The 23,495-nt window shown below is 38.2% G+C and overlaps 1 protein-coding gene across 1 annotated transcript; it reads left to right on the top strand.

Annotated features, from left to right (window-relative positions):
• The first annotated feature begins 11,046 nt into the window (after nt 1–11,046).
• On the top strand, nt 11,047–22,207 carry gtpbp8 (GTP binding protein 8). Its single transcript, XM_084723983.1, has 7 exons — nt 11,047–11,270; nt 11,402–11,555; nt 14,120–14,218; nt 15,145–15,275; nt 17,520–17,619; nt 21,749–21,867; nt 21,982–22,207. The coding sequence occupies exons 1-7, from the start codon at nt 11,101–11,103 to the stop codon at nt 22,070–22,072; spliced, it is 864 nt and encodes a 287-aa protein (XP_084580109.1). The 5' UTR covers nt 11,047–11,100; the 3' UTR covers nt 22,073–22,207.
• Nucleotides 22,208–23,495: the final 1,288 nt, after the last annotated feature.

Below are 23,495 nucleotides of genomic sequence, written 5' to 3'. Positions count from 1 at the left end.
TTCAGGCTTACCTGACTTCTCTACAAACATGTCCCCGCAACCTCACAAACAGGTATTCTGTAATACTTTTACAATGTCTGTTCCACTTCCTCTTCATGATGTTTCCTGCACATATTGACATTACTGCATTGTTGGTAAAACATCACAGTACTCCCCAAAAATGGTGGAAACAGTGGGACAACATACCAGCAGCATTTGAACTAATGTGCAGGTGATGACACTCCAGGATAAAAAATATATTACACTTTTAGTCACAGTTTGGTTATGTTTAGGCAAAAAAAACTGCTTGGGTAGGTTTAGGAAAACATCATGGTTTGGGTTAACACAAGCAATTTCACATCATTACAAATGCTTTCTGGCAAGATGTGTCATGAAGGCGACAAGTACTAGCCACAGCACAGTAGGTCAGGACTAGGCGGAACAGTCTTCGGGGGAAAAAAATAACCCTTGGCATAGTGGTGTGGTCACAACAAATTGGGGGTACATGGATGTCTGCACAGAGCTTACATGCAGTTACACCCTCTGATGACAAAATTGACATCTCACGGACCAGCTTAAGGATACCCATTTCACCCTTCTCCGCACAGATACACATGTACAGATACAAAGATACACATTTTGGTGTGTCTTTGTAGGGCTATAATAATTCTAGCCAGGACAGATATTTAGATGTCTTCCCCAGATGGAATACTGCCCTAAATCAATAGTAACTGGAAGAGATGGCTTTGAACATGAAGTATTCAAAATTCTTGATCTGTATTGTTCCCCTTATTGTTTTTCTGTAGACCTGAGAGTGTCACCCCTGCACTCTGACATCTACAGAGTTTTGTTTCCTTGCATTTCCTACTCAGGGCTTTATTTGTCAAGATTGCTTCCCGGCACAAGGTCATTCCTCCTCATTCAACGTCGTCTCCTCGACGTATCAATGCCAGTAGAGCCGTGGTTCTTGGCTGCTAAAGCAAAATCGATATCCCTGAGCGCTCAGTGCCTGTGCTCTAATATCCTCCAAACACCACCTGCCAAAATATTTATGCTGTATTCATGGGAGATACTTCGACAGAGACACAGAGGAACAAGCAAAGACAGCCCATGGCTTGGTGGGATCTTAAATTGAACACTGAGCAGCTCATATCACAACACCTTGTGATTTATACTTTATTTCAATTCGTATTAAATGTTGCAGGGTCAGTACAGCAAACTGAGCCCAGTTTTTCAGTCCAAGCTCGAGTTTGGTGAGGAGTGCGAATATTATTGATGTGCGGGTTATAGCTGGGTGAATCATCTCATGTGGAACATTTCTTTTTCCACAAGAGCGAGGGCAGCCGCTCCTCTGATTGTTCTGTTTACTTACAGCGACAGAGAGAGTAATGGGAGTGGAAACGCTGGAGGGAGAAAGGCTCGGCCATGATTAAATGATACAGCATTTGCTTCTAGAAGCAGAGTTCCTGTTCTCCACATACTGACTAGCAGGCTTTGGGAGTAACAGATTACATTAACAGTAGGATACAAAAAAAGGTATATGTATTCCACTACAGTAAAAGTCAGCAGAAAAATTCAATCAGATTACAGTTACATTTAGTAAAAGTGGGGCTTAGCAGGATTCTAATTAATAAATAATGATATATTACCATGCACAGTGCACACACTGCATGAGTCTCAAAGCACCACTCTGGTCTCAGTGAAACCAGCTAATGTGACAGTTGCCAACTCATTATGTTTTGAAGGAATGGTTCTCTGGGTGGAAATTCCACCAAAATTTTGTCTTTAAATCAGAAAAGAGGAACAACCTCACTGTACAGTGACAGTTCTGCCTTCTACTGTGGAAATGCTGTCAAGAACATCCGATTTCAAGAAACATCACAGACCACCTGCTAACTTTAGCCGCACAGAAGAACTGCTAACATTAGCTACACAGACCAACCGCTAACTTTGGCTCCACAGATCCATGAACCTGTCAATGCTACATCTACTTTTACTGAAAACTGTTTTGGGACTGTAGGTGGTGATGCTGGTGACCAGGATGGTGCGTCCGGAAATAAGTTTAGAGCGAGCTTACTTTGAGTGTGAAGTGTGAATAATATAACATAAAGGAGCAATATGTCAAATTTGCACATTCAAAAATGAGTACAGCAGTTTATACTGCAAGCTCAGGCAGGCTGCAGGAACACTGCAGGAGTGCAAGTGCAACATTGTAAACTGACAAGTAACGACAAGTCCTAAACCATAAATTGACCACCTGTTTATAACTGTCAATTGTCTGTCAATGTAAAGCTAAGCTTGGTATCCTGAAAACAAAAGTTCACTGCTCTGAAAATACACTAATGGCTCCCTGCCTTACTGACTGCCAGACTCCATTAGCATATTGCTCAATTTAACTGTTATAAACATCTACTCCTTATAAAAAATTACTGATGATTTCTTGTGACTCATGAACAGACACTTACTCATTTGGCCAACATTCAGCATTCATTTGAACTCCAATTAACGAGAAATGGGCAAACTGAAACAGTTATTCTGGCCCAGAATGGAAATTTCAAAGGACTCCATGGCTGTAGTGTTGTTTTCAGAGAAGCGAGTATTTAAATTTAGCATGTTTCTTTAATCTCTGATGATTTATCATGGTCATTTTATGATAAATTACAGTAAATAAATTACAGATTTCACCTTTAATAAATTACATTTAAATTTGCATAATTACCACTATTAATCTAAATGTTCATTCTACAGATAGCAAAGGAAGGAATAGCTGGACAACAATTAATGAATGCACTCATGAACTTAAAATATTATATTAGGTTAAACACCACCATCATCACATGTGGTACTGAGGTGATCCAAAAGAAAGTAATTGTATCAGAGTAGATTTTTAAGGTAACTCTCCGAACCAATGGAAGATGGAGGGTGTTTGCCACAGGTGTTCAGCCTGACAGCTTTCAGCCCCACCAGATGGGCAGACAGAACAAATACAGCCCGTGTTAATCTCTAGTTGTCTTTTTGCCCTTGAGGCGAGTGTATGTGGCAGCCGTGTGTGTTTGTATGAGGCGTATTGATGGTTTGACCTCTTGACTGGATAAACTCCTCTGCACTTCATCCTCCTGGACAAACGAAAGCACAGAACAAGGGGGTCTTTGGTATTCTGGCGGCGCATGTCCCATTGTGCCCCCGTCACATCACGGCGGGAGGTATCGGAGGGGCGACTGGGGTAGGCCCCAGTGGTTAACATGCAAATGACCGGTTTAATGGGTCTGAAAAGGTCACTGAGGTCAGGCTCTGTGATAATTCAGTGTCAGATTAAAGCATCATCGGTGTGTATTTGTGGGTGTTTGTGGGTGGCTGGTCAGTGTTGCAGCTGGACTTTTTTCCTCGCGCTACATTGTCAAAAATACCATGAAGTCTCTGAGTGCCGGCTGCGCGGTTCCTTCAAAACCCTGCAAACCTTGTCTGTTGTGCATCAATCAATCTTAAAAGAATTGCAGCAGACAGAGAGGCAAAAAAAAGCCGAGGGATTGAAGAGAGAGCAAACAAAGAGCCATGGAACAAATGATGATGATGGCGAGGGGGCTGGCTTGATGGTGTGGGTGGGCAGGTTGTTTGGGGACAATCCATTCTGTATGATATCTTTTTTTATTTTATTGATATATGCACCCTGGGGAGGTAAATGCCATCACGGCCTGTGTTGTAGATGTCTGCTTGCTGGACGATTGATTGGTCTGGCATTTGATCCTCTGGCTCACAGTGAAGGATGGGGTGATGGAAGTCATGGGAGCACCCGTGGCCGCCCTTCCCTCTGTTCCCCCACCCCCGTATATCCCGCTTATCCCCTCCTCTCGGCTCCTTCCATCATTTATCTATCCCTTCTGCTGCTATATATCCCTCACTGTCTTGTTTTCCACACAAGTGCCTCTTAAAAACCCTGGTGAAGAGTGGTTCTGTGAGCTTTAAAGGCTGCTATTGTGTTAAAAGCCATATAAATGGCTGACGGCAAAAAAACATCCACCTTTTAAGCGCCCCATCAGCTGTATGTGCTGGTGATTCCCTCTGCTCTCATCTCCCTGCGTAATAATGAGATGTTAAAGTGTTGCATGCTCCAGCCTTTAATTTGCTAAGTAATCCAAGGAGCACAGAGCTACTCTCCCTTTCATTCATATTTCTGTTGAAGCTTTTTAATTAACTGCTCAACACATGTGTAACTCTCATTTAATGATGCACAAGACACACAAGCAGTAAAAGAACATGGAAGACGGACAGAGATAATCAATCACGTGTTTAATTTTCTATTTTAATAAGACACTCGCTGCATATGAAATCTATATTCTCCTAAATGGGTGATGAATGAAAAAGGTGCAGGCATTACCACAAGGCACATAAGAATAAAAGACTCCACTGCAAAAGGACAGGGAGAATATGAGAGCTGTAATTGGATATCTGTGAATTAATTTGCTCACTGAACACACTATGAATCACATCAGGTCATAAAAGCCAGATGGAGCAGAGGGAGGATTGGCATAAGGTGGTGAAGGCAGATACTTAACATATCGGCCAGCAGAGCGACGCTTTCAGCAGTCTGTGCTGCCACCGTGTGGAGAGAACGGGGCCAACAAACTGTGAGAGCCATCAGGAAGTAACAGTGCTCAGTTTAAAATGAGATCCCCCAAGGTGTGCCAAATATTCTACTTCTATATTCTTCTATATTTCTTTTAAAACTGTTATAGTTTTTCCCATTCACTTGGATTTGAATGTTTCATTCATTCAAGCAAACTGCATGTGTTTTGCTCATGTAAGCAAAAGAATAATTACAGATATCAAATTAAACACTTAAACATTAGTTAATTGGTTTATTTATTTATTTACTTATTTATTTATGAGGATCCCCATTAGCTAAGGCCATGACATCAGCTAGTCTTCCTGGGGTTCAACACAGATATAAAAGATCTACAGAGGTTTTATACATCAAATACATTCAGCAACAACATGTTAGTTAAAAAGACCACTTTTAAAACTCTACACACTACAGAGAACAAGGAAGTATGCAAGGAAACAAGAAGGGTAACAAGGAAGTAAACAAGGAAAAAAGGAAAGAAACAATGTGGAATGAAGGAAACAAAGAAGGAAGGACACAAGGGAGTAAACAAGGACATAAGGAAGTAAATAAGGAAACAATGAAGGAAGGAAACAAAAAAGGAAATGAGGGAGTAAACAAGGAGACAACAAAGGAAGCAAAGACAATAACAAGGACGATAACAAGGAACCAAAGAAGGAAATAAGGACATAAGGAACCTAGGATGAAAACAGGAAATGAAGGAAACAACGAAGTACACAAGGAAACAAGGAAGTCAACAAGGCAAAAAAAGGAATCAACAAAGGAACCAGGGAAGGAAGGATGGAAGCCTTGTGTGACAATCATCTCATTTACATGAGATTCTCACAGTGTGGTGTTCACTTCATATACTGAAACCTAACATATAAAAGCTGGGTGCTCTATAGCGCCACCTAGTTGTGACAGGAAGTGCCAATGAACTCAATGCAGTGTCCACGACGTGTAAAATTTCAGATTTTGGTTTGTTTTTCTTGCAGGGCCTCCATGGCCCACCAGAGGGCCACAGCCCACACCTTGGGAATCACTAGTTTAGTTTCCCTGCTCCAACACACCCGATCCAAATGAATAGATCATTATCGGGCTTCTGGAGAAACTTGCTGATGAACTGATCATTTTGAATCAGGCGTGGTGAAGCAGAACAGAGCAGCGTGTCCCCGGGACCTGGGTCGGGAACCACTGACTGAGGTCATAGTGTGACGCCATCTATGGTTTCTCCAAATGTCCTGCCCAGACTTCAGTTTTTTTCATCACTGCATACAATATGACTTTACATGAAAGATCAAAGATGAATTTTCTGTTTGTAGTGCATGTAACAAACTGCTGCACAAATAAATATGTTTTTTTCTGTGTATTATAGTATTGTATAGCATGGACTTAGTAAGTATAAACCTTCTGTTGGAATCTAAAACTAAAACACTCAGCTAGACAAAACTGACATTCTTATACAGTACAGTAAGCAGTCAGTGTAAACAAAACAGAGAATTATACAAGAAACATTTCCAGGGTTGACCTCTGTGGTGAAAAAATACTGAAACATTTTGAACAGTACGGCTCATATAACTTTTGATGTTGGTGTCACTGACCAGTTGACTGACACAATAACTTGTCTTTGAAGCATGAATAAAATGTTTTACGTAAGTTACTAACTTTTGCAGACAAGCAATCCCCACAGACACACCATGTCCCTGCAGCGTTGTGATTATGACACTTCATTACATGTTGTAACAACGCTACTGCAACATTACAGTGACAATGTTACCATCAGTTATGTTGCTGCTATGTTGTTGAAATGTTACGATGTAACAGGTAATCTATGGTATTTTTGTAATGCCTGTTCAACATAATCTGTATGGCGTTTCCTGTGCTGTATATTACGATGTTTCTGCAATATTGCTAAAATGTGACAATTTATATGTTATCCCTCCAAACACATTATGACTGAGACATTTAATTTGGCATTATAAAAACATTACTGCAACATTACAGTAACAATGTTACCTTTACTTATGTTGCTGTTACATTGCTGAAACGTTACAACATAACAGGTACTTTGGATTTTTGCAACACCTGTTCAACACCATCTGCATGACATTTCCTGTACTTTATATAATGACATTGCTGCAAAAACATGACAATTTCTAGTGTATCCCTACAAACACAGTATGTCACTGCAAAGTTGTGATATTCATTAATTTATGATGTAACAACATTATGCAACATTATACTTATAACGTACAGCAATGGTCTGACAACAACCCTGTCTTTGTAGGGATGCTGAATGCTGGTGGCATCAAGTGACATTGAGAACATTTCCAAAAAGCAGTGGAAACGTTTGGACAGTATACCAACAATGTTTAAAGTAATGTGTTGGTGACACAAAGCTGCAGGAACGTAGTTGTTGTTAGTAGGGACAGAGTTGTGATGACCCAGTTGCACATACAGTTTAGAGAATGTTAAGACTGTTTCAAGAACGAGCCAAAGCGACTTGGGAAAAGCTGTAATCAAAGTTGATGTCTTCTCCCTGCAGAGAGAAATGTGGAGAGTACTGTCTGGGAGAAACTGGGAGAAGAAGGCTAACCACTGTGTGTGCATGAACATGTGAAACCTGACCACCTATTGATGAAACTCCATTTCCTACTGGGAAGCTCAGTGTAAAAGAATGCAGAGTGGGAGAGAAGCCTGGAGTCGCTCCTATCACTGCCACCTCCTATAACCAAATTTATGAAGACATTTCTCTGGCGTGCTCTACATAAACGTCAGCATCATAATCCTCAATAATCCCCACCAAGAGGGTGATGGAGGACGTATGTGACAGCTCGAACTGTACTTTTCCCTGCGGGTAGGAGACGTTTTTCACCCAAGAGCAGCAACACAAGAATGTTTCTTCATGTTTCACCAGCCATGCATCAATGTGAAGAATGTAGCCGAATCTAAAAGAGGATTCATGTTCATTAATAATGTCCCAATGACCTATGCAATATTAGAATAGCACAGGGCTAGAGATGTAATGGCAACGCCCCTGTTTCAGCCTCCACACAGTCTCATTTCATTGAGACAATTTTGTAATATGATCTGTAGGGAAATTTAAGGATTTGAATTCTTAAAACTGCAAAAATGAAAACAGGGTTTTTTGTGATGTGAGCATGAAACAGTGCACTGCTGTCCTTTATTATTGCTTTGTTTCCCTCTTAAATTCCCTCTTTTAAACTGAAGCAGGAGTGCTATAAATCTGTAATAGCATCATTAGCTGGATTATTGTACAAACCCACTAGTAAGCACACAAGTAAATTTTAATTAAAGGTAGATACAACAGAATGGTATTTACAAGCAGTATAACCAGGAAGTGAAAGTGCTGTTTTATGCAAGTTTTTTCTAATATACACAATAATAAAACATAAAATACAGCTACAGATTCCATTTACCTTGATACGTTGATACTATTTCTATTACCATTATCGTCGTAGAGGTATTCAAATCCTTACAGTTAACTAAATGTAGTAATACAACAAGTCCTACTTACTTAGTAAAAGTAATATCTGTAAAATGTACCTAAATTCTGAAAAGTAATAGTGTGTTTGGGTTCATATTACTGCTGTATTAATGTTGCATTTTCCTCAGAGGTGGGATGTGACAAAGTAGGGTACTACAAGGCTGGACTGTGAAGACTTTATATTATATTATTATACTATAATCAGCTCAGATTACAAGTGTAATAAGATTATAGCTACACTGTCAAAGATTGCTTGATTACATTTTTGATTACTGCTTTAACATATGGCAATTTAAAAATAATGAAACTTTTTTCATAATAACCAAAGCCCTATTAACTCACAAAAAGCACGTCTAACATACAGGTTTATATGGACAACTGCTACACAGAAAAGAGCCAAGTGAAGAAAAACATGAATTTTATTTGCATTGAAAATTATTTGAGATGTTGAAAAAGAAAAAAAAAGTTTGTGGAGCTCAGAGTTTTGTGGCTATACTCCTTTTTTTTTTTTTTTAGTATAAGGTGCAATATTTTCAATGTTAGATTTTAAAGTAATCCAAAAGTATTATACATTAGTATACATTTTTTGTAAATTAGTGGATTTCGTTACTTACAAAAACTGAAATGTAATTTTTATTCAGTCACTGACTATATTTCAGAGATCTGACACGTGATCTGAACTCTAGAAACAGCTGGTACTTTTTACTTTTACACTTTGAGTATATTTCATAGTCTGTACTTTTTCACTTTTACTTGAGTGCAGAAGATGTTTATTTCTTTCTTGTGTATTGTTGTACTTGCATTTTTAAGAGAGCCTTTTTTGCACAAGTATCTGTACTTATACTTTAGTAAAGACTGTGATATTTTGATTTTACTGCTGTAGACTGAGCTCATTACTTTATACACTGTTGGGTAATTTACTGTAATCTACTGCAATACATCATATTATATAAGATCATCATGTTTGTAATGTTGCTGTGCTTTAGAACCACATATTTTTAAAAAGCCAACTTTCACAATGACATAAAAGCTTTGTGACAATGCATGCATGCATAATACTAATATTTCCCATTTTTAGACTACAAGTATATGTAATGTGATTATGTCTTAGCTTGTAGTCAAAGACTCTTGCAGACCTCATACCATATTTTGATGATCAAAATAGGTCCTCTGGGTCCATTTGTAAATGAAATCATCAGGCATTTTCTCTTATCAGAGAGGGTTTTAAGGAGTTATTCATCCTAAAAAGGAAGATACGTCATACTTTTAGTTTATCAGAAACAAAAAAATCAACACATATGGAGTCGTGTAATAAGGCTGTCAGATGAGACAATCTTTGCCTCTAATCTACATCTACTTTGAGTGAAGAAGAAGGCTTGAATTAATTAAGTACAGTACTTGAGTAAATTTACTTGGTTACATTCCACCACAGAAAAAGCGCATAACTGAAAACAGTGTTTTGGAGATGCACATTAAAAAGTACACTGCTTTCCCTTATCATTGCTTTCCTTCTCTCCTAAATTTCTTATTGTCATAAGTGGTTCTATCAATTTGTAATAACATTATTAGCTGGAATTATTTTTAAAACCACTAGTTTGCAACTGAATTGAGAGAAATGAGAGAAGAAGGTAGGAAAGCGTACTTTCAATTCATTTTTTCACTCTGTTATTTTAAACACACCGTCCTGAAATACACACATACACAAACAAGACCTATACACACACATCAATGTATGGAGAGATGTCAGAGCCTAAATAATATACACAATAATACTTCCCGAAAAAATAACTCGTTGAAGCGGAACCCTTAGCGGAGTTAAATTGTTTCAGTCGGACTCACTTGAGCGCTGCACAATATGGAGGACAGTGACAACTTGCAGAGAAGGCAGGCATGAGAACAGTGACTAACGCTTCATTTTAGCCAAACTAGGCTTCATTATTATATCATTAAGTAGTGAAAATGTTGAACTTAAGGTAAGTCGTTAAATGAACCCGCAGTTCTACATGTTTGACGTTACTTTGTTCACATTATGCTAATGTTATGCTAACTAGCTAGCCTTATATGTCCACTTGACCATGTCTGTTTAGGAACAACATCAGGTTGATAACGAAATATCATACATTTATCGACGCATATTATGTTAGGCCCTTAATACTAAAATTCCTCCAAAATGATGTTACACTTCTATTCATTAATTTAGCAGGCTTTAAGTGATTTCCACGTGTTTTGGTTTTAGTGTTACTTTGAAAACTAAGTTTACATTTCGTTTTACTGCTAAAAATTGTAGTTAGTCAAAGTTATATTTTTGTCTTTTGTTTTAGTCGAGATTTAGTCAGTGAAACTTTATCTTTAGTGTAATATTAGTCAGTGTTTTAGCTATAATCCAGTCAATGTTTAATCATTTAAGTGCATGAGTATGGCTGACTAGATGAGTATTTATGTTGTGGCCAATAATAGTTATGAGGGTGGTGATAACACAGCAACATGTGCGCACATAATGCATATAGCTGAAAAACACGCAAAACACAATGCATCCTGGTATATGCAGGCTATGTTGCAAGGCTTCATGAGCAAGAAACCTCAGCTGCTTTCATTTGGCTTTTTAAATTAAGTAGATTTACTTTTTTTTTGAGATACTGATTACTGTGTTGTAACTTGGGTTGTCTGCGTGTGTAGAGCCAACTATTTCATCTCGTTTTTACTCATCAGGACAAAAAGTGAATTTTGTTGTCATTTTTGTTATCAATATTGTTTTAATGTACATCATTGTCACACTTTAGTAATGAAATAAAGGAACATCAAGGAATAGGCTTACTAATCATCAGATTATTTGTTGACAAAATTGACAACCATGAAAACATTCAGATCAGATACTAATGTAATGAACTTATGGCTGAGTGTGGCTGACTGCAGAGCACCGCATGAAGAATTTGTTTCATGAGGCTGCACTTGTGAGTAATGATCACACTGTCCTTTTATCAGCTGCAGGCAGGTCTGAAGTCTACAGGGGAAGATGTTTTGTCTCCGGTTGAGCCTGTGGCTTCAGCCTGGGGTTCAAGTTTGCGCTGTTTCCCGGCAGAGTGTCCATAAACTGGCTTCGCTTCAGAAAGCCACAATGCTTCCCCCAATGAAAGTCCAAAGCTTACTTTACCCCTTCAGTAAGCTGGAGGGTTACCTGGACAGGTACTGTGTTTTGTGTCTTTATCTGTAGTGTCTGACTGGATTGTAAGGGGCACATGTTTTTGTACTGTCTGAAGACATGTATTCTCATAGCCTGAACTGGATATTTTTCTTAATTGGAATGACATTTTCAGGTCTGTGGACAGGACACAGTTCCAGCTCTTTCACCCCAGTTTGGAGGACATGGTTAAAGCAGAGAAGCTCTTCTACTGTTCACCGTCTCATAAGATTGATTATTACATCTCTGCAGAGAGGATGGACCATGTGCCTGCACTGAAACAGCCAGAGGTTAGTGGGCAGTCAGACTGCTGACAACTGTGTCATGTTCACTGCTATGGAAATGTATGACCTTTTAATTTTTTTTTCTTTTTTTATTCTGAATGTGGCTCAATGTGAGAGCCACAGCTTTCATCAGAGATGATTAGCAACTTACCCAAGTGACATTTATTATCAGGCATTGCTTGTCACTGATTAGGCAAGTTTTCATTGATAAAAGCACAGACAAAATGGACAGTGCTCAGCCATTTTCATCAGGGGTGTTATTGTAATGATCAATTCACAGTAACAGAAGGGTTGCTGGGTTTGCGTCCAATGCATGGCTAACTAATATATAAAAATGTATAGACACTGATGTTTGCATTGAACATTGAAGTGTCCACCCTACAATATGGCAGTTGATAATGTGCAATAAATATCAGGCCTGATAAATTATTGGCTGATGTTGGCCTATCCAGCTATATAAGTCTTTATCAGTATCAGCAAATATCAGCTATACTAATATGTGATTTGCCAGGTGGTGAAAGCATTTAATTTGAATTCTTGGCAAAATGCTCTAGAAAAGCCAAAGTATATTTGTGAAGTTTTTCTGATGTGTTTTACCAGAAGAAGAGTCAGAAACCTTCTTTGTTTTTGTTGTTATAGTGATGTCAGTTACATTTGGTTCTGTCCGAGCTACAGAACATTAAATCATCCATCTTTGCTTACTACATCTGTACCTTTCTTACTCTCAGGTGTGCAGAAACCACAGGTAGTATCAACTTCTTTTTAAAATACAAAAAGTAGGAAATTATTCGTTGGCGTTATTGGTGTAAAAAAAAACAAAAAACTTATTGATTGTGCATCCCTAATGACAGACCTCTGTTGTATGGGTTAGCCATTCTGTGGCAGGTATGGGGGCACAGATGGTATTTTGCGGAGAAATGAAGCCAGTGGAAGACAGTGACTCACATATTTTCCACATTCATCTGATACAGTTCACTGAACATGTTAACCACTCTGCTTCAAATTCATTTCTGCAAATCAAATTGTGTAGCAACTTAAAATGGAATTGATGATCTGAAAATCTATGATTATTTTTTTAATCAAGTACATCTCTCTCTCTCTCTCTCTCTCTCTCTCTCTCTCTCTCTCTCTCCCTCTCTCTCTCATTATTATTATTATTATTATTATTACTATTATTATTATCTCCGTCAGGCTTAAGCCAAGCAGAAATCATCTAATTTTAAACCTGGGCATCTGCAGATTATTCCATACCCGTTATGATATGATCTACTAAAGTTAGACACCTTAAGAGTTCACTTTGCCCCCATCTCTGCTATGTGTCTGCATGTCACTATATTAAAGCACTTAAGGTCAGCTAGTAAACAAATGGGAGATGCAGACTTCACCACCAAATTGACTATAACTCGTTTAATTCTAAACCAGTTGTCATGAAATTTGATTTGCAAAAAAGTGGCACATTGAACATGATTGGAATTTAATTCAGTTACTTTCTGAATAGCCACAGTTTCCAATGGGACATGTAGGCAACATCAAGTCTAAATTATTTAGAACATTAGCTTTCGTTTCTTAAAAAAAAAGTCCCATTACATTGGAGAGAAGGCAGACATCTCTATAGCCGATATCTCCAAAACTCTGCAACTCACACCAAAACAATCTACATGGATAAACAGCACTGCAGACCAAAGGAAAAATACAGATTTTTTATTTTGGAATGAGCTAAGAAACTCAGGCTATACTTTACAAAAACATTTTACAAAAAGTTTGGTGTTTATGTATATAAGAAAACATACACTGTACTATATATTAAAAAAAACTTTGTTCAGAATGTATTCAAAGCTTTGTAAATCTTTGTTGGTTGCATCTAGAAGTTGTTGGGTAGTTATTGCAGTTGGTGCTTCACCATCTGTTGCCTGCTAACGTCTGGTTAGCTAGCATAACCAATTTTTGAAAATATGAACTACAACTGTAAAAGAAAGAGAAGTTGTTCACATTGACCTTCCTTGACCCAAAATATGGACATGTCAATGAAAAATGTAGCATAATGTCTTTTTACCCTCTGCAGCCTCTTCCATAATTAAGCATGAGTTGACAGTTGATAATAAATGATCAGATTTATAACCTTATAGACAGTAGTGTTCACCGGAGGCTTCAGAATGGGACATTGTGTTGATTGGCCAGTGGGGTCTCTTTGGCATGCCAAGTTAGTTCCCGCTCTGCCCCTCTGCTCTGTCAGAGGATGATGTATTCGTAGCTTACTGGCAGCATCAGCCTCCATCCATCTGTCTTGTGTCGGAGAGATGGATGAGCCCGAGCCGTGTCCTGTGGGACTTGGCGGTCGTCGGGACTGCAGTAGCAAAAATGGTAGCAGCCAATCGGAGCAGCCTGTGACAGTGAGAGCAGGTGTGCTGGCTAAAATGTTCACAGTGAAGAAGTGAAACCTGAAAAGACCTTTTCAAGGAAAATGTTCCAGCATAAATAAGTCATACAGATCAATGAATTGCTATCAGAAGGTTTGAGCATTAAGACAGTAACATAGTAAATGACATACTGCGACTTGTTTGTATTCTCAGGTGTGTTTCATCGGCAGAAGCAATGTGGGCAAGTCGTCTCTCATCAAAGCTCTGTTCTCTTTGACTCCTGAGGTAGAAGTCAGAGTCTCCAAAACTCCAGTGAGTATTCTCAACTGATTTACCGTGTGTCTCCTTCAAAATCAAGGTTTAGCATTATAGTTCACACAAAGTTATCTCATATAGAGTTGAATTTATGATGCTTTGCTTGTTATTTTGAAGATAAACGTGGTTTATACACATTGGTTGGACTGGGTGTCGAATAATGGTTTCACAATTGATTTGACTTTTGATTTAAAGGTGACAACATGATTCCATTTAAATTTTCAGCACTGACTAGATAACGGTAGTGATGGTGTAGTGGAAGCGTCAATCAAAGAATTGCACTAAAAATAACTGGGAGAATTGAATTCCTGTTTCTGATTTTGATTATTGAAATCAACCGCTATTTTCTATTGATTTTCAATTTACAGTTGAAATCCTGACACCCCTAGTATCAAACCTCAATACTTAGAGTTTGAAGTGGGTCCTTAGTGTCAATCAAAAATGTTATTGATGGGAAATATTATTGTCTTGTGTACCAGGGGCCATATTACAGAAACTTTCCATCATAAGTAAAGTCACGAAGAGTCTAAGATAAGCAGAAGCAAATCCTAACTAACTTAAGGAATCCTATCTTATCTTATTTCATCCCTGCTTATCTTAAATTAGGAAATCATAAATACTAAATTCAACTCACCTATCAACTCATCTCATTGAGCTAAACAACTTTATAACCCTTGTATTTTTTGTCATTGAACCATACTGGACATGGAAACATACAAAAGATGGAGAAAATGACAGCCACTTAACATAAAGACATTTGAGTTTAAGGTTTTATGGTTCAAAAAACATCATCATAAATAATCATAAAACAATTTTCTGATTATTTACACTGCATTATTTCCACATATTTCCATATGATTTATCTTGTTCACTCATTGTTTCTCTTCAGAGTGTGAGTTTTTCTCTCTGTATTTCCCCCACAGGGTCACACAAAAAAGATGAACTTCTTCCGAGTGGGCAAAGCTTTCACCATTGTCGACATGCCGGGATATGGACACAGAGCACCCAAAGACTTTGTGGATATGGTGGAGCCGTACCTGTACACAAGGAAGAAGTGAGATATTTACTTTAATTAGCTGCACTACAGTCACTTAGTGTCAGCACAAACAGGGAGAATAAAAGAGGAAGAAATCAGAGTAAAACTCTCATAAAAAATCGGGCTTGTGATAAAGAGAAGAAGTTGAAGTAACCTCCTGATCATGAGTCAGACTTCTACTACATCATGTCTGGTCTGTATAATGTCTCTTCAGGCACCAGGTGTGATCAAATATGGCCTAAAAGATTATTATTAATACATTTTCAGTATCAGTGCGATTAGGTTGATCCCTTGTAGTGATTACCAGGCATTTTGAGATGATCGTCATCAGCCAGTGCCCATGCTTACAAACAAGGCTTGTGAGTTTTGGGAAGGTGGTGAAAAATTTCGTTGGGAGCCCTGCGCTATAACTAATGAATCCTGCTGTAAACGTTTGTCTAAATGTTCTCAGTCACCATCGTCTTTTCTAGAGGTTAAACACCAGTCATGTTCTGAAATGTACAGCATAACCCAGTCAATCATAATTAATCAATAAAAGTGCTACTAAACATGCTACAGGCTAAGATAATCATGTATATTAAATTCCAATGTGCATGAAATAATGGAATTATACATGAATTTTCTTTGTCAGTAACTGAGAAACCCATATCCATCTACCACTCACCCCTGTTGTGTTAGTAATATCGTCCTGTGTTTGGCCTTTTCTTACCTGTTAATAATACATATATGCATTTAAAAATACCTTCCACCCTCTAGAGCAGTGTTTCTCAAACCTTTTACACTGCAAACATTGAGCTCTCCTACATGTGTGATCGTCAGTATGTAGCTGGTTAATACTGAAAAAAGATATGGGAGGACAAAACTTATTTTTAATCACATTTCAGGGATCCTGTATCGTCTAATTTTCATTCAAAATTTTGCAGCATTTTGATAGTGTTCTAATTTTTAATACATTTTTTTTTACTTTTTTCACAAAAATCTGATATTCCTCTGCATACCACTAGAGGGAGCTTTAGTACCACCAGTAGTACACGTACTGCAATTTGAAAATCTGAACTCATAAGCAAAGGTCTCAACCTGAACTTACCTGGAGTCCACCATCCAGGTGAGACGATACACAGCTGCGAACACTTAGGGTGATGTTCCCAGGTCAACAAGGATACACGCTGTATTTTCACTGATAGTGCTGCACTCAACAACAAACCTATGTTAAATCATAAAATAATTTTCTAGTTTGAATTAATACAGCAAATTACCATATGGTCATTTGAGTTTCAGTGTTTCCTGCTGAGGGGTCATGTTACTGTAGTCAGCCTTAAGGGGTATAGATAAGCTTAGACTGTGTTATATTGCCACAGAAAAGAAATGAAATGTTTTTGTTTCACGTAATGTTACTACAGCATCTTCTTTGAGCATGTCCAGACTGTGAGAAGCTTCTTAGTAGAATTACTAGCTGCCAACTACCTCACTTTGACAAAAAAAAAAACACTAATATTAGATGCCATCACACACTCAGATTACCCACAAAGCCACTTCCTTAAGGTTAACGACACGGCTGGTAACACACAGGTGCAGCAAGTACTAATATCAAACCCACTTTTTAAATAATCCACTACAAGTAAAAGTTCTATATTCTAATCCTTATTACGGTAAAGTTAAGCATTTATTATTGCAAAATGTGTGTCAGTCAAAAGTCATTGTGCAGTAAAATGGTCCCTGTCCGTGTTTTACTGCATTTTATTGTTGTAGATGTGCAAAGTTGTATAATAAAGAAATATAACCATAATTTTGACCATATAACATCAAAGACAAAGTTAATATTGCAATATGCCTCATTAAATTGAAAACCAATCAACATCACTTCGCTCAGGTGCTGAAGTACTTGTCTTCCTCCTCCTCTCCTCTCTAAATTAATTTCCTCTAGAGAGGATATTCCTGGACAACTGCAGCCACCCTCTCAAGAGAAATGATCTGTGTATACTGTGCTGTTTTTGTTTGTGACAGGACTCTGACAAAGTTGCACACTGCACTGACATGGACTAGTTTCGTTCTGGATTGCACTACCTGTGGATTGTGGCCTGGTCCACCAGGTGGTGCTGTATAATCACCGCACTGTCAATGAGAATTAATTTGTTTTACAACCATTTAAATGTTGGATAAAACACTTACAGAGCCTCTCTGGAAAGACAACGACTCATCTTTTATTCAAAGGGACCTGTGTTCCATGTCTAATGTGGTTCATGTTTCTTTGTAATCTTTCAGTCTGGCGAGGACGTTCCTGTTGGTCGATGGCAGTGTCGGCCTTCAGAAGGCTGACCTGATCGCCCTGGAGATGTGCGAGGAGCTCAGACGTCCATATGTGGTAGGACACACACAGACAGACATTTTTGCCTGTTTAGTTGGAAAAGATTTCCAGTTGAAGAATTATTTAAGTTCTCAGCTCAAAAACAAGACATATGGAAAAAAAATACTGGAAACTCCTCCATATCCTAAACAAAAATTATATTTCCTTTGTTCTTGTAATCAGTCATGATTCTAAAAATTATTCTAAAATATTCTAAAATTACTGTTTGACAGCAAGACGTTCTTTGGCTAATTGACCACCAACCTATAAACTGTGTTTTGGGTGAGTCACCATTTCATATCCCCAAATGAGCTTTGAGTTCTGATTGATGATTTCTGTCAACATTTTAAAGCTCGATTAATTAATCAAGAGGTAAAATGACAGAAAATGAATCAGCAGCTAAATGCCAAAATTCTCTGACTCCAGCTTCTCAACTGGGAATGTTTTCTGGTTTCCTTCATCAACGAGGAAACAAATATAAACTAATAAACTAATGATGCTGATATTTATTGGAGATGCTGTGAGATATATGCACAAGCAAACTCTCTCAGGCAGATGGTGTGAAGATGTGCTTTTCCAAAGCATATTGTACACCACTGTATTTGTTTTGCTTTTCTTTGTTTATTTCACAGTTCAATTAAAAGGACAGTTACATGGTTGCAACACCAGTATATGTACAACATCAAGGAAAACACAAAAAAGTCATGAGACTTGTTTCCAATTGTGGTCCTTTTTGTAATTAGATGTCATAGAGGTGTGTGCATGTGCTTGGATAATGGAGCGTGTCTTTAGCAATATATCAAAGTAAATGTCAACATCAGAAATTTTCACATTAGACATAAACTTGAATAGACTGCACATTTTTGGTCAAACTACAAAAGAAAACAAATTTACAGAGACTTATAATGATGCCATGAGAATAGAAGGTGCAGTGCAACTAAAAAGTTTGTTTGTGCAGGAGTCAGTACTTTCCAGTGTTTCCCTGTAGTTGACAGCTTGGGTTGGCGGCCTCTGGCTGGCGGGTCTGGGGGTGGGTGTCACACGGGGCTGCGATGCTTCATGTAGAATCAGCATCTCGCCTATTTTTTCTCTGTGATGCGTGTGTTTCTCAGCAAAAGTAGACAGCGATGATGATCTGCTGATGGTCATATGAACATCGTACCAACAAGGCATCTTTCACTACAGTTTCAACATCTAAATCTGTAGAATATTCCACAGACATTCTCACCTTTCTTTTTCTCTCTCTGAAAAGAGGGGGGTAATCACACTGCTCTCAGCTTACAACAGTTTTCTTCTATTCACAACTCTAATGTACACTCAATATAGAAATATAGGGCAGCAACCCTGTCTGTGTGGACACCACACACATGCGAGCTGCAGAAGTTCAGCAAATGTAATGTCATCTACCTTACATGAGAAGAGGAGAGAGACTAGCACGACTGTCCAGACTGCCTCCCCAAGGCAATGGGAGGGGAAACACTGCTTCAGTTTCAAATTTTAGCATTATTTTTTTGTGTAAAAAGCTTTATTTGGCTGCAGACATCAGCCATGATTTAAAAACTCTTGCCAAATAGCAGTTTGGTGTGTGTGTGTGTTAGGCTTGCAAATTAGAAGCTCTACTGCCCACATTGTACCAGTGACTTACAGCACACAGAACCTGCTTGTGAAAACAAAGTTGCACCACCAACATCCAAATTCCAAACAAGTTAAAACAATAAATAAAGTAAATATCTAACAAGTTGTGAGAGCTGTGGGGAAAACAAGCCAATAAAACAGGTTTACAGGCATCAGTGAGAATATTTGGTCGATACGCAGTTAGCTGAAAGTAAATCATTGCACATGTTTGAAACACAGCATGGAGGATGTGTAACCAGCTTTTACCCCCTCCTTCTCACATTTAATTCATGCTTCTTACAAATCCTCATCATTAAGTCCACACTAAATTAATGCTGAACGCTCTCACTCAGCTATTTAAAAACTGCTGTCCCCTCTGAAATGCCACCGCTGAGACATTATAATGAAGCAGCCCCACTCTGTACGCACTCTGCGGTCAATTATTCATGCTCTCAGGTTATTAAACACTTTGATCATTATTAAGGCTGTGACAGCACAGCTTTTAACAAAGATGAACTCTCACTGCCGAAAGGCAAAGGAAGCCACGAGATGAAAGGGTCAGTTTCAAACCTGAAACGCACTTTAAAAAAGGTTGTTGCCTTGCTGTTATGAAGGTTATGATACAGTTTAAGATTAAAGGCCCAGTGTGTAAGATTTACAGGGATCTATTAGCACAGTGGTGCTCAAACTGAGAGGCAGGTTTAGAGCCACTGCAGGGGAAGTGACGGATGACAAGAGGTGGAAAAAACAAACAAATCTGAATGACTATGATACATATAGAGGAAGTAAACAAACAAGAGCTTGCTGATGCTATCACGCTAATCATGCTATCATGCAAGAGTCATTTTACTTAAATTCAATCCTTTGTTTCCTCAATTATTGTTAATGATTGATAACAAAACTTTGGCTTCTGAAGCATGCCAGAAAAACCTTTAAGAACTTCTGTATTAGCCGATTATGGTAGAAACGGAATATAACATTCATGTTTTTGTTACTTTTGTTTGTTAGAATGAGCCCTTTATACCTACAGAGTAGAGCTGAGTGAGTCGTGATCTTTCTGAGATCACAGTTCTCTCACACAATTCTTATTTTTTCAGCAAAAATATTTATTGCACTTTTAGACGCAAAAGTTAAAAAAAAAAAAACGTATATGATATGCTTTCCGTCTAGACAGAGCTTTAAACAGACACAGACAACCAGTTTTTCTCCTACCAAAAAAGACAGATTTTTTTTTTATAATTAATTAATTTATTTTATGTTTGTTTTATGTTATATTCTTCACCTTCTGATGTTTATGTTCAGAGACTTTTATTTTGATATTTTATTTTGAAATGATGTTTTTGTTTCCGCTCATTCTCATCCATTGTTACAGTGCAGAAGTCACAGACAATGTGCTGTCAGGTTCATGCTGCAAAATAATGTGATTCTCTCTGTATTTCATGATGTTGAACTGTTATACTGATGTTAAGTGTTTTTATTGTATCTATTTAATGTCATTAGAGACTTGTTTCAGTAATTAGCCTGCTCCAGAATTAACCTTGTTAACTGGCTAGCCCACTTAGCTTGCCCTGTCTCACTGTGGGCACACAGTAAAACATGGTTGCAGCAACAGTTGTTTAATAATCACACAGTTACACAGAGAGTTTGCTGATCTCATTTTACCGCCCAGAAATGCATTTTGTTAATTCTTTCTGTGACCAACAAGTCACATATGTGCTTTTAAAGAGCTGAAATCCAACTGATGACTCTGTTCTCGAACTGGAGCGATGTAATGGTCACTTTTCCATTAATGGGGACTGACGGCAGAGTGCTGTGAATGAGGAAAAGAAATGAGAGAACACAGATTGAGCTGTATGCATATTTGCTTTATATTGTGTAAGTGTGACTGAAATTGCAATTGTGATTGTATTCTGAAGCAAGTCAACACATGAACACAGCGTGACATGAATAGAGAAATAGTAGCGTGTGAATCATTGTCATTTAGAAATGAGTTTGCACAGTGTATGAATTGAGATTGCAGTTTTTGTGTAGTTAATTGTGCAGCCCTACGACAGAAGGAGCGTGTCCTTAGCTTTTGCAGTGACCAGAGGTTTTCCTACACACTTGCTGCATTTACAATATTTTCCCGCTTTACTTTGCCATCAGACGGCCTTTTCAGATGGGAAAGTGACGTTATATAAGTCAAATATTGCTGTCTCCAAACCAACAAGACTCCTTTGGCAAAAACATTTTACCTCACAGAACACGTCTATCACTGCCTCAGTCAGTTAGTTTGTGTTGTTGTGTGTGTTCTGTGTTTTAAAGGGTTAGTTTGAATTAATCTATTCATTCATTTTCAGCTTTCAGCAATATCTTCTGACAAAACAATTAAGTGCAGTTCCTGCACTGCAATTTTAAAATATTTGGGAATTTACAAGCTTCAACGAGTTTGAAAATGAAAAACACTTGATAACAAACACATTACATTCCAGTCTGAATATGAATCTTGTACATGAAGGTAGAATTTCAATGTACTAAACATTTTGTTGTGCAGATGGTGGTGACTAAGATTGACAAATGTGGGCACGGAACGCTGCTGACAAACTTACTGAATCTTCAGGATGTGGTTAAAACACACACCACAAGCTGCTTCCCCCAGCCTTTCCTGCTCAGGTGAGAGTCACTCTTCGATGTGTATTGTATGAATCTTATCATCAACAAATCCCTTTTACACAGTTTGATAAATTGCATCCATTTTTTCTGACTCTTTCTTTCTCTTTGCAACAGCTCGCTCCAGTTTTGGGGGATCTACCTCCTAAGATGCTTCATTGCCCACGTAACAGGGAGCATCAAGTTAACAGACACCTCACAAAGCTGACCGGAGGCCGGCCTCGCTTAACTAAGTAGAACTGGGACTTGCCAAGCTCCACATACATCCACATTGCAAGGTCTGCATATATCTAGACTGGATTGCCTCAGAGGCTTTTATTTTCTAATAAAATGTAAAACACTATTGTTGTTTTGACTGGTTGTCCTTTTAGTTTGTTATACACTGAATCCACCACATCACTCATCGGTATGCGGACTACTGTTTTTAAGGCTCAAGTTTGGCCTCAAGGCCGTCACCATCTTGTTTATTTCACTTTATTCTGACATAGCCTGCTGTACATACAACCTTATTTTCATTTTCTAGATAAAAGTACTGCCAAACCAAAGTGGTTTTACAAGATGTCATCCCACTTTCCACCTGGCTGGATTACAAAATTTTGCCATTATTGCAGGGAGAGGGGGGCTGCCGTCTGCTAGGGCTGCAGCCCTGGCTAGTGGCGGGTGGCTGAGTAACATCTTACAGGCAACAGATAACCTGCATTGTATATTGATAAAATATTGATATATAGTTTAGCCAACTAATAATTCTGTTGCTGAATAGCAGTGATTGCAATGTTTAATCGTTCAGTCAACTAATTGCGAACATCCGTAGATTACACTGTGGACGCCAAAAGGTGCAACGTTTGCAGGCTGAATTCAGTGTAATGCAGTGAAGTCTCCTGATATTGTGAGTATTCAGGTTCTTTTGTGCTCAAGGGGTACTCATGTATTGTTTTGATGACTAATTAAAGATAGCAACCTGTGCAACTGACCACTGAAAACCATACTGCCCCCCTTAAAACCCATACAGAGTCAAGAACTGCATTAAATGGGTACCAATAAGTTCTTTTTAACTATAACTTCATAAAACACATCCATTGTTCTTTTAACTGGCATATCAATTCACATATCTTATCATATATCATATTTATCTTAATGGCTTTCACTCTTATCATTTTATCATGTTGTATAATCACTTACTTACAGTACAAAAGTTAATTTTTGTCTGCACAAGGCTAGGTATTAGCATCGTTTTGGACTTATTTGAAAGCCTGTTCAAGTCTGTTCACTGTCAACGCTTTCACCAACATCGTTTCACATGCACCACGTAGCTGTTTATAGCAAAAAGAAAATCTCAAGAATCCACAAGACCAGCCCTATCTCCTAGAAATTGCATTTACATACAACAAATCTGCAATGGCAACGACATTCTGAGGGAAATGTAACTGTGACAGAATTTATTAATGTAATGAGGAAATGTTGTTAACACACCTGGCAAGTGGCAGAAATGTTGATAGCATTTAACCAAAATCATGAGCTTTCCCTAACCTTAACCAAAGTGCTTTTATTGCCTAAACCTACCCCAAAGTCACTATATTTCCCTACCATAACCAAAGTGCAGGAGTCTGGACATGAACCCTGGACTGTGGCAT

This window comes from Lutjanus erythropterus, chromosome 8 (assembly GCF_056507025.1).
Source record: "Lutjanus erythropterus isolate fLutEry1 chromosome 8, fLutEry1.hap2, whole genome shotgun sequence".
NCBI lineage: Eukaryota > Metazoa > Chordata > Actinopteri > Lutjaniformes > Lutjanidae > Lutjanus > Lutjanus erythropterus.
The sequence above is the reverse complement of the archived record's forward strand: the minus strand, read 5'-3'. Positions and strand labels throughout refer to the sequence as shown.

Coding starts and splice junctions, on each gene's coding strand:
- gtpbp8 (XM_084723983.1), top strand. CDS start 11,101: ATGTTTTGTCTCCGGTTGAGCCTGTGGCTTCAGCCTGGGGTTCAAGTT. Junction 11,556..14,119: donor CTGCACTGAAACAGCCAGAG/GTTAGTGGGCAG, acceptor TTGTATTCTCAG/GTGTGTTTCATCGGCAGAAG. Junction 21,868..21,981: donor CCCCAGCCTTTCCTGCTCAG/GTGAGAGTCACT, acceptor TCTTTGCAACAG/CTCGCTCCAGTTTTGGGGGA.